Raw genomic sequence first — 14,789 nt, 5'->3', positions numbered from 1 at the left:
ATGCTTTCAAAAAGCAGGAAAACAAAGCCCTTGTTGTAAAAGTGCCTACAGCAGAGCAAATACTGTGCACTTTACCATGACAATAAATGGTTTAATTATAAAACATTTCTACTCAGCAGTGCAGGTTCCCGTTAGCTTTCAATTGCTCCCTTCGATTCCTCGTCATTGGGAAGGCAGAGATGGCATCTTCCTGGAAACATTCATTGAGCCAAAAATGGCTTTCCAAGAAAATTTACGATAGAGATTTTTCGAGCAGTTCTAATAACTACCAAAAGCGTGGGGAGCGTCCTGAAACTGAATTCAGGTGTGAGAAGCGCTTTTCACCTTCAATAGCAAGATTTACCGCGTGGTTGTGGTGGGATGCGGTCGCTCTGGAGATGATACCCGAAGTCCTCAGACGCTTCCGAGTGACATTGAGGTGACAGCCTTGATTCTATCGCCTTGAGCTGGGGCTGCAGCTTCTGCAAATCCATATTAGTTATGATTTTGTTACTGAAAAAATGTCCTTTAATCTCTTCCGTACAGCTTTTCTCTCCGACTCCTTAATTTTAAAATAGCCCTTCTTATTATGTTTCATGATAACGTTGAAACCGTCAGATCTGCGTGAGCACCAACAGCTCTTCCTAGGGCTTTGGGTAGCGCCAGGTCTTCTCGATTGGATGAGCTAGGATGATTCAAAGCCTGGCCAGGAATTTTATTAGGAAAATCCTAAATGCCATCATCCTCTCCAGATCAGGGGAAGACCGGAGCAAGATTTTACGAGCAGGTGGTTCCAGCGTAACACATAAATAAGGGCTGAAGCCATCACAAGTCCTCACTGCTCAACATCTTCCATGGGAATCCTTCAAAGCAGGTGCTGTGATATTTGAAGCACCTTCAAAGATGTTTCCTATAGAAAATTGAGCGAGGGATACAGAAGGTACCGGCGTAGGTACCAGGGATGGAGTTTGTGCTGCTTGGCCAGTGTGTAACCTGCTCTGCTTGCCTCGACCTGTGTTTAATGGTTTGTTATTGTTCTTACTGGGTTTCTGTAAACGCAAATGGTGAATTCCAGCTTGTTTCTGTCTGGTATGGAAACAGGAAAGCGATAAACAAGTTCGGTCGCTTAAGATCACATCTTGAAAACATCTATATCCAATCTGGGTTAGAAATATTTAAACCTGGGGATAACTATTACAAATTCTACCAAGTCTTTCAGTTCTAAAATATTCCCCAATTGAAAATACTCTGAATTTTTGTCTAGTTTGGTTTCCCAACCATCATAACTTTGCTTTCTGGGCAGAAGAGTTGATTATCAGCACCCTTTAAAGAGCACTAGTGAAATAACGTCATCACCCCTAATCCTTTCCCTGATGGGATAAACAAGTCGAGTTCCTCGCCGTCCAGTTGCAGCGCAGGTTTTCCTTCCCTGCCGTGATATTTATTTGATTGACGAATGAAGGAATGGAGTCGGGTTTGGTACAGAATATTAAAATCATGGCTCAGTTCAGAGCCTTTGAAACACCAGTAGCTCTGCATATATTAAATTGTGTTTTCTGCGCTTGCCAGTTGTATCTCCAGACTCCAACTTTTGTATTTTATATATATATATATATATATATATATATATATACACACACACAGAGGGAGAGATGCTGGAGATGATAGTCTCACGTAGAGAGATGGAGTTAAATGAATGGAGAGTGAGAGGTAGTGGGATCCTCCGGTTTCTGTGCACGGGATATGACTGCTTCAATTTGACTTACAATAAAATATTCACTTGGCTTTTACCCTCACCCTTAGTACGTATCTGGCACATGCAATATTTGAGAAAATACCTCGATTTGAGGATGCTTGTGTGGAAGGCTGAAGTTTGTGCTCGGAACGCGTGCCAGCTGGGCTGTCTCTAAATTCTGCGCGGTGGTGACAGCAAAATTATTATTCTCGGGCGCTGAAAACTTGTATTATGGTGTGTACAGTGTTGGTTATCTTCGGCATCTTGAGCTCCTTCTGCTGTGTGTAGCTGTTCTGTAAGCCGTGGCGCGAGGATACGATGGTGCAGGCGTAGGGAATGACTTTACGCCGGGACGATGTGTCAGTTTGTGCTCCTGCCTGACAGCAGCCGAATCGTCCCCCTTACCCAGAGCAGCGTATTTCGCTTGATAATGGGATGTTTTTATGGTTTTGTGTTTTGAGATAGCGCTGTGGAATGCATCAAAATGCCTGAGGGTGAACAAAAAATTACGGGATAGGTTGCTGTCGGCGTCGGTCCAGCCTCGTCATTGTGACAAGTGGCCTTGCTTCCTTTTATTTTTAATAAAGAGGTTGTTAAAAAAAAAAAAAAAATCCCCAAAACTATTTTGCAGGATTTAGTTTCTGGTTTAGTTAGTTTTTGCTAGACAATTGTTGGTTTTAATTGCTATATGTGCTCCCGTTGTATTACCAAAGGCCCTGGTACGCACTGCACGGCGCTGTACTAGAGGTTCTGCAGCGGTGTTGAAGCATTAAAGTGACTATAATCTTATTCAGTGAAGTGGGTGCAATACACAGGAAATTAAAAAAGCCTGAATTATTTAATATGAGTCTTCCGTGGTGATCAGGTTAACTTCGTCCATCTTAACTGCTTAAGTGCCGCATTGCCCGAAACAAGCAGCAGATTTTTTATTTTTTCCCCAACAGCAGTCAATGCTGTGACTTGAAGACGGCGAGGAAGCCCCTTGAGATGGGGAAATAAACCTCTGGTGCCACGACCTGATCGCTTGTAGGAGTTCCACTCCTGCAGATCGTGGTCGCCAAGTCCAACTGCTCAGTATTTTATAAGATCCTGCTAAAAACATTAACTGAAGGGAGAAACGCGCTCAGGATGAGCAAAGTTAGTCTCCGTTGTTGCAGCGCGGTTCTCCTACGCTTCAACTCTTGGTGTACAAAGGATAACTGGCAAAGCACGAGGGAAAAGATCTTTTAAACGGCAAAGAAAGCCCGAACAAAGCTCCCTGTCTCCGGCCAGGTGAAATGTAATCCCTCCGCAGAGGCTCTGACCTGCAGCACGCACTAATTCTTTCCCTTCTTTCGCAGCGCATATCCGACTTGGAAGAAGAAAATGCTCTCCTGAAGCAGGAAAAAGAGGAGCTTAACAGCAGGATCCTCTGTCAATCTCAAGGTGAGAAAAAAGGCTTTATAGCATTGTAACACCTTCAGTAAACGAGGAGCTTAACTGTTCTGCCCTCTCAAACTTGTTTTTCCTGCCTGTTTTTCCTACCTTGAAAAGTGCTGATCTTTCCGCACCCCTTTCCTGGGGGTTTTTGTCGTCGTTTTTGTTGTGGGGACGGTTCTGTCCTGCTGGCGGATGGCAAGACAGAGGCTGGTTTAATTGCTGAAAAGCGGAATAAAGTACCTGAAAGGGCTTTTTAATTCAGTTGTGTTGCAGCATTTACTGCGGGCGATGTGAGAGGCAGCGAGGGGTGGAGGGAAGGGAATAACAGCATCCCAAGATTGATGCGTAAAGGATCCAAGGAAGAGCACAGTTAACGATGTTGGGCTGCGACAAAGGATTTCTCTAACGTGACAGGAGTCTGTGAGAGTTTTTTAAAGCAGAGACTTAGATGGGGAGCCGTAGAGAGAGGAAAGCAATCTGGGGAGAATCCCAAGCCACAAAAGAAACTCTCACCTGTGTTTTTGAGCTTTTTTTTTTTATTTTTCACCACCCTTTTCGGCTTTGATTTTGTTGCAGGATTTACAAAGCATCAGGCGGCATTCTGTGGCCTATCTATCACTGCTCCCGGGTACACGTGAAGTACCTCTTGCTCTCAGCCTCCTGCAAAATGAAGGAATGAAAATAACATGTTAAAAAGAAACTTGCCGCAAATATTTTTTTTTCATCTCTTAGGGGATGCTTTCGGGGCATCGAAGCTTGAGGAAAGCAAGAGGAGGGGTTTTGTGTAGCGTCCACCTATTTAAAAGGACACGTGGATTATATTTGCCCAGTTTCCCAAAAAGGGGAAAGGACCAGATTTGCTTCCAAAAGGGAGTTCTTAACAAAAAAAAAAAAAAAAAAAAAAAAAAAAAGAATTTATTTGGATATAAAATACTCAGAATTGCCACAATCTTACAATGGCAAAAGGCTGATGATGCCATGAGGCAGAGATGCTGCGGCTGATTTGCTTTTATGCTGAATCTGGTGGTGGGAAGCGGGCAGAGAAGTCTTTAAATGCAGCTCAAACGTGCATTTCTTAAACATGAATGTGTTTCCACAACGGCGCTGGCCTTTTCTTAAGCGGGTTTATGGCTGGCCCGGGGGAGCTGGCGCTGGCACAGGTGAGTTAAGCACAACGATAGGTCTGATGGTTTGTAGGTGCTGGAGATTTTTCTCTAACTCGGACGGCAGAGGGCCGTGCTCTCCGAGCAGAAGAGCTGAAGCTGTTCCAAATGGCAAATAATAGTCTCTAAAATACAAGTAAGCATTCCCTAATATTTAAAGGTTCTTGGCAGAGAGCGTTTTGTTACTTAGTCATCGTTATTGCACGTATTTACAAGAAATTCGCTTCCCAGATGCAGATCATAATTTCTTTTTTTTTTTTTTTTTTCCCCTCCATATTTTAAAGATGAATTTGCACGAAACACAGTTGAGGAAAATATCCAGATGAAGAAAGAGCTGGAAGAAGAGAGGTCTCGTTACCAGAACCTGGTAAAAGAATATTCGAGGCTGGAGCAGAGATATGACAATTTGCGGGATGAAATGACTATTATAAAGGTAACGAAACTGAAATTAGCCCTGTTCTGCTGTGTCCTGGACATGACGTTGGTGGCTGGATGATGTGGCTGACGCAATCACAGAACACTTAATAAAACTGACATTATCGTGCTTGATATTCCGAAGACTGAGCTTCTACACTGAAGCCAAACCGTATTTGTGCCTTGAGAAAAGAGCCTGATTTCTCACGCTTCTCTGCTAACTACGTAGAGATACCTGTGAATCTCAGCAAAAGCTGGTTCATGCTTCTTGGTTTGCTTTTGATTTGTTTCGGTGATGTTCGCGTGTTAAGTGTTGGGTTAAAAAAAGAAAAAAAACAACCCACAAAACCCCCCAGTGGCATGACTTCAGGATTTCAAAAGCCAAAGTTTTTACGTTGCTGAAATGTTAGAAGAACTGTTGAAAGTGCGATAATAGAGTGCTGCTGGATCAGGTGGAAGGTTGAGCATTTAAAGCGAGCCCCAGAGGGTGCTGTGAACAGCATAATGGTGAGCTCAGATTTACATGTTTGCACTTAACAGGCGTCTGGTGTCATGAAAAGCCTTTAATTCATGCAGAATTTTTAAACGGAGCCTTCTGTATCGCTTCACATTTTACGGTATTCTCTTGTCTTGGTAGGAATATTATGGTAGGGCGTAAGAACTAGAAAATGGAATTCGCTATAAGATGACAGTCAGACCTTTAGTAAAGGTAACCTTAATAGACAGACATAATTTGTTCTGAGGAACAACATTTTGTGGGGAATCCTTCCTTAAACACTGACCGTATCCGCACCTCTCCTCGGCAGCAAGCACCGGGGCACAGGAGAAACCCATCCAACCAGAGCAGTTTGGAGTCCGATTCCAATTATCCATCCATTTCAACCTCCGAGATAGGAGACACCGAAGATGTAATACAACAAGTGGAGGTACAGTAATTCGGGTAGGCTCGAGGGGTGAAGGGATGATGGACGTGGGTCTTGGAGCACGCAGGAGGAATGCAGGTTGGGACTGTAAGGTGTGACGGCTGATATTAATTTAGCTCTACAGAAATGCATCGTTAAATTGTATGAGGGGGGATTGCAGGGTTGTGGTGCTGCGGCAAATGCTTACTGGTCTGCAGGGTCAGGTTAAAGAGGGCTCTAAAAATAACAAAGTGTTGCGTTTTGGCCGTGCCACCTTAAAGACGGATGAAAATTCATCAAAGCAGTCAGCGTTACGTGTAGTTATTCCTAGCACCGGTGGCAATGACTGCGTAATAATCCTTCTCCGCGAGGATCCCGAGTTCGTTACGCCCTTGTCCCGAGCATTTTCATTCCAATGCGTCTTCACAGATGCTTTGCTGGCCAGCGCAGCCCCTGTCATCGACAGTCTCTTAATGCAGAAGGGAAATGTGTTTTGCTTACGTTTGCTAGAATAGGCTGCTCTTTCAACTCCGCTTTAGTGACTCGAGAGCGCACGTGGATGATGACTGTTCCGAGGATCTGCCACCCCGCTGGCAGGACCATATTTCGTCCTACGTGCCGTGCCCGCAGAAACCCCCGTTTCCCTTTGCTGGCTGCTGTGTTACGTTGCTGTAGTACTTCTGAATTGCTTTGAGAGCATTTGCTGACGTCAAAGTAATCAGTATTGGCCACGCTCTAATATAAAATATTCCAGGTGAAGCGAATTAAAAAACAACCAGTAAATACTTGTCTAGAAGGGACTCAGTGGGGTATTTTTAATGTTCTTAGCTGTGGCTCCGAACAGCCCAACGAGAGAAGCGGGCTGATAAACATTCAGTGATTTATTGCAATGAGTCAACTGTTAATTGACATCAAAAATAAGTGCTTAAAATGGGGGTTTGGTCTTTGAAAGTACGTGCCGGGGTCAGGGTGTGCCTAGCACTGTGTGTGGTTACAAAACTTGACTGAGGTCGTCTCCTTTTTCCACTCCCCCGTTCTTCTCCAGGAGGTCGGGATGGAAAAAGCCGCCATGGACATGACCCTCTTCCTAAAGCTGCAGAAGCGAGTGAGGGAGCTCGAGCAGGAGAGGAAGAAACTACAAACCCACCTGGAGAGAAAGGAGCAAGAGAGCAAGAAATCCCAGGTAAGAGATGTCTTTTCGTTGATATCAATATTTCATGTTGGTAACTGGCTTTCCTTGATGGCTTGAGGACATGCGATGTAGGAATTCAGGTTTGAGAGTAAGAGGCAGCAAATCCAGTTGGGCAATGGAGAGAAACTAAGGACAAATGGGACGGAAGAGCTAATTTTTTTTTTTATTATTTTTATTTTTTTTATAAACTGGTTATAACAGATTTTAGGACAGTATCTCGCGTATCTTGAAAGCAATGAGTTGTAGAATCAATTCTGGAGCTTTTTGCGCTGCCTGCGCTGATCCACTTTCCTTCTCTCGTGAGAAATTCGAAGCGTGGCCTGGGTTTTGTTAGCGAAGGTCGGAATGAGGAAGGGCAAGGTGAGTATTTGGATGATGGCCTATAGACGTGATGCTGCAGCCTTACGGACACAGATACCACCTTTTGGCTGGATCAAACCTAGAGGCGTGGGAGTGCTCGGGAGCCTTGAAGAGAAAGGCCCCGGTGCCCCACATCCCCACATTTCTTTTGGTTGATTTGGGTTATTCAAGCGCTTTTTTTGCGGTCCTGGCTTCCCCCCATCCAGCATTGCATGGCGTGAACTGATAAGCACTTCACAGATGCGTCAGTCAGTCTTGTGTCCCCAGTTTGGTTTTGTTATAATCTGCTTGTGTGTTTGTCTTTTTTTTTTTATCCCCAGTAATGATCGTATAGAAATATAGCATAAAAAAAATGATATAACAAACCAGAAATAGCTGTTAGCAGAAGGCGTTCTTCCTTTTCTCTCTATTGCAAGGCAGGGATATTCCTTCGATATGTTCTTTCTTCCTTGTGAAAAAAGATCTTCCTACAGTTTGGGTGGTTTCCCTGGAAGTCATTTTAAAAAAAAAAAAAAAAAAAAAATCTAGATTACTGGCAGCCCAGTGATAACTTAAGAGTTGGTCCTGACTTGTAACTGGAACGTGAAAATACAGCACTCTCTAGCTGCTGGTGGGCTGGTATTTGGCGTAGGGGGATTTTAGTAGCTGATTTCTTGTATATTTTTCACCCTGCCCACTGTGACTGAGCCTTTATGGCTCGTTCAGAGGCCCAGAGCGTGGGAGACGATGCATGCCATGAAACAGCAGCTCCGCATACCTGGTGTCGGGAAGCAGTAAAGACGCTCTTGTATGAAATGCTGAGCAAACGCCATCACTCTTCGCTTCATAATTGAAATTTCTGGGGCCCCTGTTGCTTTGTTTGGGAATTATTTTGGTTATTACTCTCCGGGCTGAGATCTACGTATCTTTTGGCAAACGCAAATAAGAGGCACCATAAAATCATCAAGAGTAATTAGGTACTTGCTTCACCGGATAGTCTTACTGATCACCTCTAGCGATTTGCAGGAAACGCTCGAAACAGGAAACTTCCCCAGCCTCTCGTCCTTGCTGCAGAGGCAGATTAAAAACCCGCTTCCCAACCGTTGCGTTGAAGATTGTTCCCCTAATGACTGTCGTTGTTTGAAAGCTGCAGTGAGCCGCGGTTGTCAAGATATTAATGAGAGATTAAACCGCTTTCGCCTGAAGCGTCCCCACTACGTGTTGCTGGAACTCCGTCTAATGGCAATTAATAACGTTTTTATGGTTGGGCTGGCCGGCAGCGATGCGGCAGGGCTGGCTGTTGATGGAAACATGCCTGGCCATCCTGTCCCATGTTTATCTGTCTGGTTTTTAAATATAAATTTATATCTCTTTAATCCACGCAGGTAATTGAAACGAAGACTGAAGTGACTTCGGACCACGAAGATTTTGCATACAACAGTCTGAAGGTGAGTGAGGAGCTCCTCCTTAGCGCTGTAACTTATTGCATGGCTCCAACAGCCCCAAAAAGTTGTCCGGACGTGGCAATAACCCAAAACCTCCTGGAACTGATTCTGACTATTAGAGAGAGCATGGTATGAATTCTGGCAGTTGAAGCCCAATGTGTTTCTTGTTGCAGGCTCCACCTCTGCTACTTATCTGCTCTCCTTGCGTTCCCAAGGTGCCACTCGGGTCAAAACCAAATAAATCTGCTGCGTGGGTTGCAGTAAGAGCCTCCATTTCCCAGCAGCAGTGCTGGTTGACCATAGTCATCTTGTGTCTTCCCAGCTATTGCCCTGCCTTGCAATATGTCTTGTCCCTAAGCTCTAAATCCTTACGCTTCTACCTCCATCGTTTTCTCCCTACGACATACAGAGCGCCTGAAACCTGCTGGGCTCTGATTGTGGCTTGTGTGGGTTGTGTCGTCCTGCTCTAGCTGTACCCAACTACTTCTGGTCTTGAATGTGTTAGGCCAATTCGTGTGTCCTGCTCATCCTTGGAAAACCTCAGGGATAGACTTTGTGAGGGTTGGGGGTTTTTTTTTGGTTGTTTTTTTTTTTTTGGTGGCGCAGACCTAGATTTCAGATGCTCCTTCTCTCCCCGTCCCCTTAACAAATATTGCAATACAACTGAGAAATCTAGAGGAACTTGTTACCCAGGATAACATCACGCTAAACCATCTGACGGTAGCAATACTTATTTTTGCTGTCTGCATCATCTCAGAAGATGCAAAAAAGAAGAAGTTAGAGGTGGAAAGGATGTATGGCCAACCCTCACTAAGAGCAAACCGCCATACCTCTAGCAGTAGCTTTTTCTGGCACTTGGTCCATCCAATTTTTAGCCCCTAAACACGGTATTTTTGTTGCGCTTGCTGGATGTGTTATTTGTGATTAAGGGAAACCCTGCTGAGTTTCATTAGGACCTCTGCCTGGAGTAGAAACATGTCAGGAGCTTTAAGATCGTTGCCTGGGTGTCTTCCAGTTGATTAAACGTGGCTCTGGGAAGTTTTAAGTTTCTTGACCTCGTAAAGCAAAGTGAAGTTGCCGTTTGGAAGGGGAAAACCCAGCAGATGAGAATCGCCACCACCTTAAATGACTTCTGGAGTCCTGATTTCTGTGTGAGTTCACAAATTGTGTTTTCCTCAGGTTTTAACCCAGGAAGTTCAGAATGGGAATATTAATTTGGGATTTTCCTACTTTCTACATTCCTCACGTACATAGTCCTACAAATGAAATGAACCTTAATAACTCTCTCTTAATACCGTTTCATAGGAATAAGTAGGACATGTTACAAAAACAGCAGCGTTCTTTAACCTTTAGCCTAAAACAGGCGGAAAGTGAATTTGCAAGGGGACACATCTCAGAGTTAGTTTTTAGCAGTGTTGGACTGCAAGAGGTTCTCTTTTGGGTCCTCCAGCGCAAGGTTCTTGCTGGGGTTGCAAGAAAAGGGGCTGAGGGTTGCGACAAGGAAGAACCAAGTCTAAGAGCTTGCTTTAACGTGGTGCAGACCTGAACAGACCATCTGTAGCAGGTGATATATTTTGGGTAGTGGCGTGTTGGGTGAATGTCAGTCTGGGAAGAGCCGAGGTCCTCGTGAAAAGCAAGGAGCAATTGCTTCAAATGCCAGAGTGAAAGGCCACCCCTAGTCCTGGAGGGAAAGGATTTTCTAGGTAGTAGGTGAGTTGGCCTGAGAGGTACCACTAAAACAGAGAGACAAATACAGTTCTCTGGTGTTTTCCCAACTTGTGAAGATGGGACACGGGCCAAAGTTTCCATCTGCAGTGAAAGAGTGATTTACTGCTGCTTTTGAGCGCTGCTTTTCCCTCCTTCCCCCATGAGAGCTGCCTCTGTGACTATAACAAAGCTCTTCCTCTCTTCTCTCTCTGTCTCCTTCTAATTTGTATCTCTACTATTTATACTATGTCTGGCTCCTTCAAGAATCTTGTGTAATTAGATTTATTTTTCCTTTTTTGCCAGCTTAAAAAGCCTTTATCTTGGGGTACTAGGCTGAGGTGTCTAAAAGCTTACACGTGGCAAACTCTTCCTGTGGATGCCCTTGAGCGGTCCATGAGATACCAGCTGATGGAGGAGGAAAGGATGTTGGCTTTGATGCGCCACCAATGCACGGTCTTTTGGAAACTGAGACTCCTTTAGCCAGTTTAGAAATGTTTCAGGATATTTTAGAAAGGCGGCCGCGGTGACTTTTCAAAAATATGAGTATGAATTTTGACTTGGGTGAGGTGTGAAGACTGTTCCTGATGCAGCTGAAGAGCTCCTCGTGGAGAGTCTCATCCTCATGGATGAGGGAAGAGATGCTTGGATAAGGTCGTGAACATCCCAGGGTTTGGTTTGGATAAATATGAGTGTAAATATAATAAACAGTACAAATGTAAATATAAATATATTTTTTTAAAATGATATGTACAAATATGAGTTTGGGTAAACGTAATAAGTATGGTTATTGTTGAAGAGCAGGTTTTGTTCGGGGGGGTTAAGGATACTTCTGCGTTTTGTTCGGTACTTTGTGACCTGAGTCTTCACTGCCTTCTGTTCACTTTTGGGTCCCATTCGAGATATTTTTGACACTCACAGCCCTCGAGCGGGACAGTGCCAGGTGTGGGTGTTAGTGGATGGCCATATGGGCTTGGGTTTTGTAGCCAGCACGTGCTCTGCTACTTCACACGTGTCTACTGTCATCCAGCTTTGTGTCTCGGTGTGATTGTCCTGTACTGTCACGGCACCCATGGTGGCAGGGATTTGCCTTTGGGATTAGCTTTTGGAGCCTTTTCTTGGTGCAGATTTTGATGGAGGGAAGCGACCAAGGCATAGTCCGTCCTTAGAGAGGCTCGTTTGGATAAGTGCTGGTTGTTTCTTTTTGTAGTGCTGCAGAGGAATGCGAAGAACTTGGGCTAACACCAATATATTTACAGCAGGCGTAAATTATGTGTCCTTTGTAACGGATAAATAGAGTTTTGTGTAGATGCTGTCCCAAAATATGCCCGGCCAGGTGTTTGGTTAGCTACGATGCAGGGCTGGAGGGATGTGAAACATCTCCATGGTGGGAGATGTGTCCTTGAGTCACTTCTGTACAACAAAAAGTTTCCCAGTGGAAAAAAAATGTGTTTTCCCATTTGTTTTTTCAGACTGGGAAAGTGGGAGTGAAAGCACCAAGGAGCCCTTGCCCTGACTCTGTGTTCTGAGCGGGAGCACAACGCATAATTTGATTTTGTTTTTTTTCACTCTTTGCATAGCTGGGATGTTTGTTTCATCCCTTAGACTTGGACGCTCATCATGAAATGAGCTTCTAGAGGATTTTATTTCCTTTTCCTACAGAGCACCAGAAATAGAAGAAAGGGCAAATTCCTGGCATGGCAGTGATAACCTCTGATTTACGCAGGCTCATACTTCACACCTCCGTAACCCTGTATGTGTTGGGACGAGTGTGAGTTCAAGTTCAGGATGTTCTGGCTGTATAACTTGTCGAATAAATCAGCGCTATTGCACTAGGCAGAAGAGCGAGCGTTTCTCACGGCGCAAGTAGAAATCTCCCTTTCCACCTTCAAAGCTTTTTATGGCAGGGGACAGTAGATGTCTTGCCCGCGTCTATGGATATTTTAATATTGCTCCACAAAATCCACCAAGAAAAGAGCAGGAAATAGATTTGAATGTAAACTCTGAAAGGCGTCCAGGGCACGGGCTGTTGGAGCTGGGCTGTTGGTTATCGCTTTCTTCCTTGATCTTCCTGACTTGGTTTCGAACCAGAGTATGGCTTGATATGGCCAGTCCGTGGAGCTATGAATTTGGCTGAAAGAGGAGGAGGAGGAGGAAGGGAAGGAAAAGGAAAGAGGAGGAGGAAGGGAAGGAAAAGGAAAGAAAGAGGAGGAGGAAGGGAAGGAAAAGGAAAGAAAGAGGAGGAGGAAGGGAAGGAAAAGGAAAGAAAGAGGAGGAGGAAGGGAAGGAAAAGGAAAGAAAGAGGAGGAGGAAGGGAAGGAAAAGGAAAGAAAGAGGAGGAAGGAAAAGGAAAGAGGAGGAAGGGAAGGGAGGAGGAGGAAGGGAAGGAAGGGAGGAGGAGGAGGAAGGGAAGGAAGGGAGGAGGAGGAGGAAGGGAAGGAAGGGAGGAGGAGGAGGAAGGGAAGGAAAGAGGAGGAGGAGGAGGAGGAAGGGAAGGAAAGAGGAGGAGGAGGAGGAGGAAGGGAAGGGAAGGGAAGGAAAAGGAAAGGGGAATCACAGAATGATAGGGGTTGGAAGGGACCTCTGGAGATCATCTGGTCTGACCCCCTGCCAGAGCAGGGTCACCTAGAGATGGAGGAAGGGAGGGAAAAAGCGAAAGAGCAGCAAGGGTCTTATCCAGCAAATAACAAAAATCACAGAACAGCAATTTGTGTGGGAAAGCAGTTAATCGCTTTGTTTTTACCCTTCTGAGCATGATCAGGAAAGAGCGGAGAGCGAGTCGGTGCTTTAGCCGCAGAGCAAGAAGAGTTAAACCCCGTTTGGTATCGATTTCCCACCGCGCACACGCTTCCCAAACTCTTGTTTTAAAAACCAGTTCTAGAAAAGCCTAACGTCTCGTACGCTGCCTCTGCTGAGCTGTGGTTAACGCGGATGTGGAGGAATTGCCAGATCGAATGCATTTCTTATTTATTTATATTTTTTTATTTTAATGACAGATGGTATAAAGTACCTGACTGTGCTCTGGTGCTGATGGCGTTTGCTCAGCTTGGAGTCTGTCCAGCTGCCAGATCAGCTATTCTGTTCACACCTCTGCTGTGATAAGGCGTGCTATTTATAATTTGTAAGGATTTATAATTATATCCCCCGTTTCCTATGGAAACGAGGTTTACACAGCTGTGCTAGCTACACACTGTATAAATTGTATAAATTGCCCCCTTCCCCCCCAGCCATTTTTGGATTCGTTAGCTGGCCTCAGCCAAAGCTGATGTCCCATAAATGAGAGGGATCATGCGGGAAAGCTGTGGAAAGGGTCAAAAGCCAGCGAGGATGTAGGATGTGGGAATGAGTGTGGGAAGAGCTTGCGCTATTGTAGACACCAGAGAATCCACAGTGGGGCTCGGTCGGTCCCTAGGGAAGAGCTGACCCCAAGTTGGTCAGACACCAGACTTTGTCAGCTCGCTTACAGGCATCTCTGGTTTTCCCATGTGCCATAGTTGGATGATGTTCCTGTTGGGTTTTGGCACTGTCCCCTGGGTGCGTGGGGACAGGAGGGAGCAGTCCTGGGTGCCACCATGCAGCAGCTGGTGATGGAGGATCTGATGCAAAGAGAAGGTGGGCTGTTGGGATTGGGGCCATGAGCAGGACCCTGGGGGTCTGGCTCTGCTCCCCAGCTGTGACCCATAGCAAGGACCTGGACAGGCTGGAGAGCTGGGTGGGGAGGAACCTAATGAAGTTCAACAAGGGCAAGTGTAGGGTCCTGCACCTGGGGAGGAATAACCCCATGTACTGGTACAGGTTGGGGCTGACCTGCTGGAAAGCAGCTCTGTAGAGAGAGACCTGGGGGTCCTGGTGGGCAACAAGTTGCGCAGGAGCCAGCAATGTGCCCGTGTGGCCAAGAAGGCCAATGGTCTCCTGGGGGGCATTAAGAAGATCATGGCCAGCAGGTGGAGGGAGGTCATCCTCCCCCTCTGCTCTGCCCTGGGGAGGCCACAGCTGGAGCACTGGGTCCAGTTCTGGGCTCCCCAGTTCAAGAAGGACAGGGAGCTGCTGGAGAGAGTCCAGCCGAGGGCTACCAAGATGATCAAGGCACTGGAGCACCTCTCTGCTGAGGAAAGGCTGAGAGCCCTGGGGCTGGTCAGCCTGGAGAAGAGCAGACTGAGAGGGGATCCCATCAATGCTCATCAATATCTAAAGGGCGGGTAGCAAGAGGATGGGGCCAGACTCTTCTCAGTGGTGCCCGGTGACAGGACAAGGGGCAACGGGCACAAACTGGAACATGGGAAGTTCCATCTCAACACGAGGAACAGCTTCTTTCCTTTGAGGATGGCAGAGCCCTGGAAGAGGCTGCCCAGAGAGGCTGTGGAGTCTCCTTCTCTGGAGATATTCCAAACCCTCCTGGACACGTTCCTGTCCAACCTGCTCTGGGTGACCCTGCTCTGGCAGGGGGTTGGACTAGATGATCTCCAGAGGTCCCTTCCAACCCCTGCCAGTCTGGGA

General features: G+C 45.9%; 1 protein-coding gene across 1 annotated transcript in view; it reads left to right on the top strand.

The window, feature by feature from the left end:
• The window catches only part of LOC128902947 (unconventional myosin-Vb-like), a 155,390-nt gene that overhangs the window by 115,145 nt on the left and 25,456 nt on the right, over positions 1-14,789 (top strand). The window contains exons 23-27 of the mRNA XM_054186727.1: positions 3,055-3,139; positions 4,581-4,729; positions 5,517-5,636; positions 6,658-6,795; positions 8,529-8,591. Of these exons, the coding sequence (XP_054042702.1) occupies positions 3,055-3,139; positions 4,581-4,729; positions 5,517-5,636; positions 6,658-6,795; positions 8,529-8,591 (555 nt within the window). The remainder of the gene's footprint in view (positions 1-3,054; positions 3,140-4,580; positions 4,730-5,516; positions 5,637-6,657; positions 6,796-8,528; positions 8,592-14,789) is intronic.

Source organism: Rissa tridactyla, chromosome Z (assembly GCF_028500815.1).
Source record: "Rissa tridactyla isolate bRisTri1 chromosome Z, bRisTri1.patW.cur.20221130, whole genome shotgun sequence".
Taxonomy (NCBI): domain Eukaryota; kingdom Metazoa; phylum Chordata; class Aves; order Charadriiformes; family Laridae; genus Rissa; species Rissa tridactyla.
This window is presented reverse-complemented; position numbering and strand designations above follow the sequence as displayed.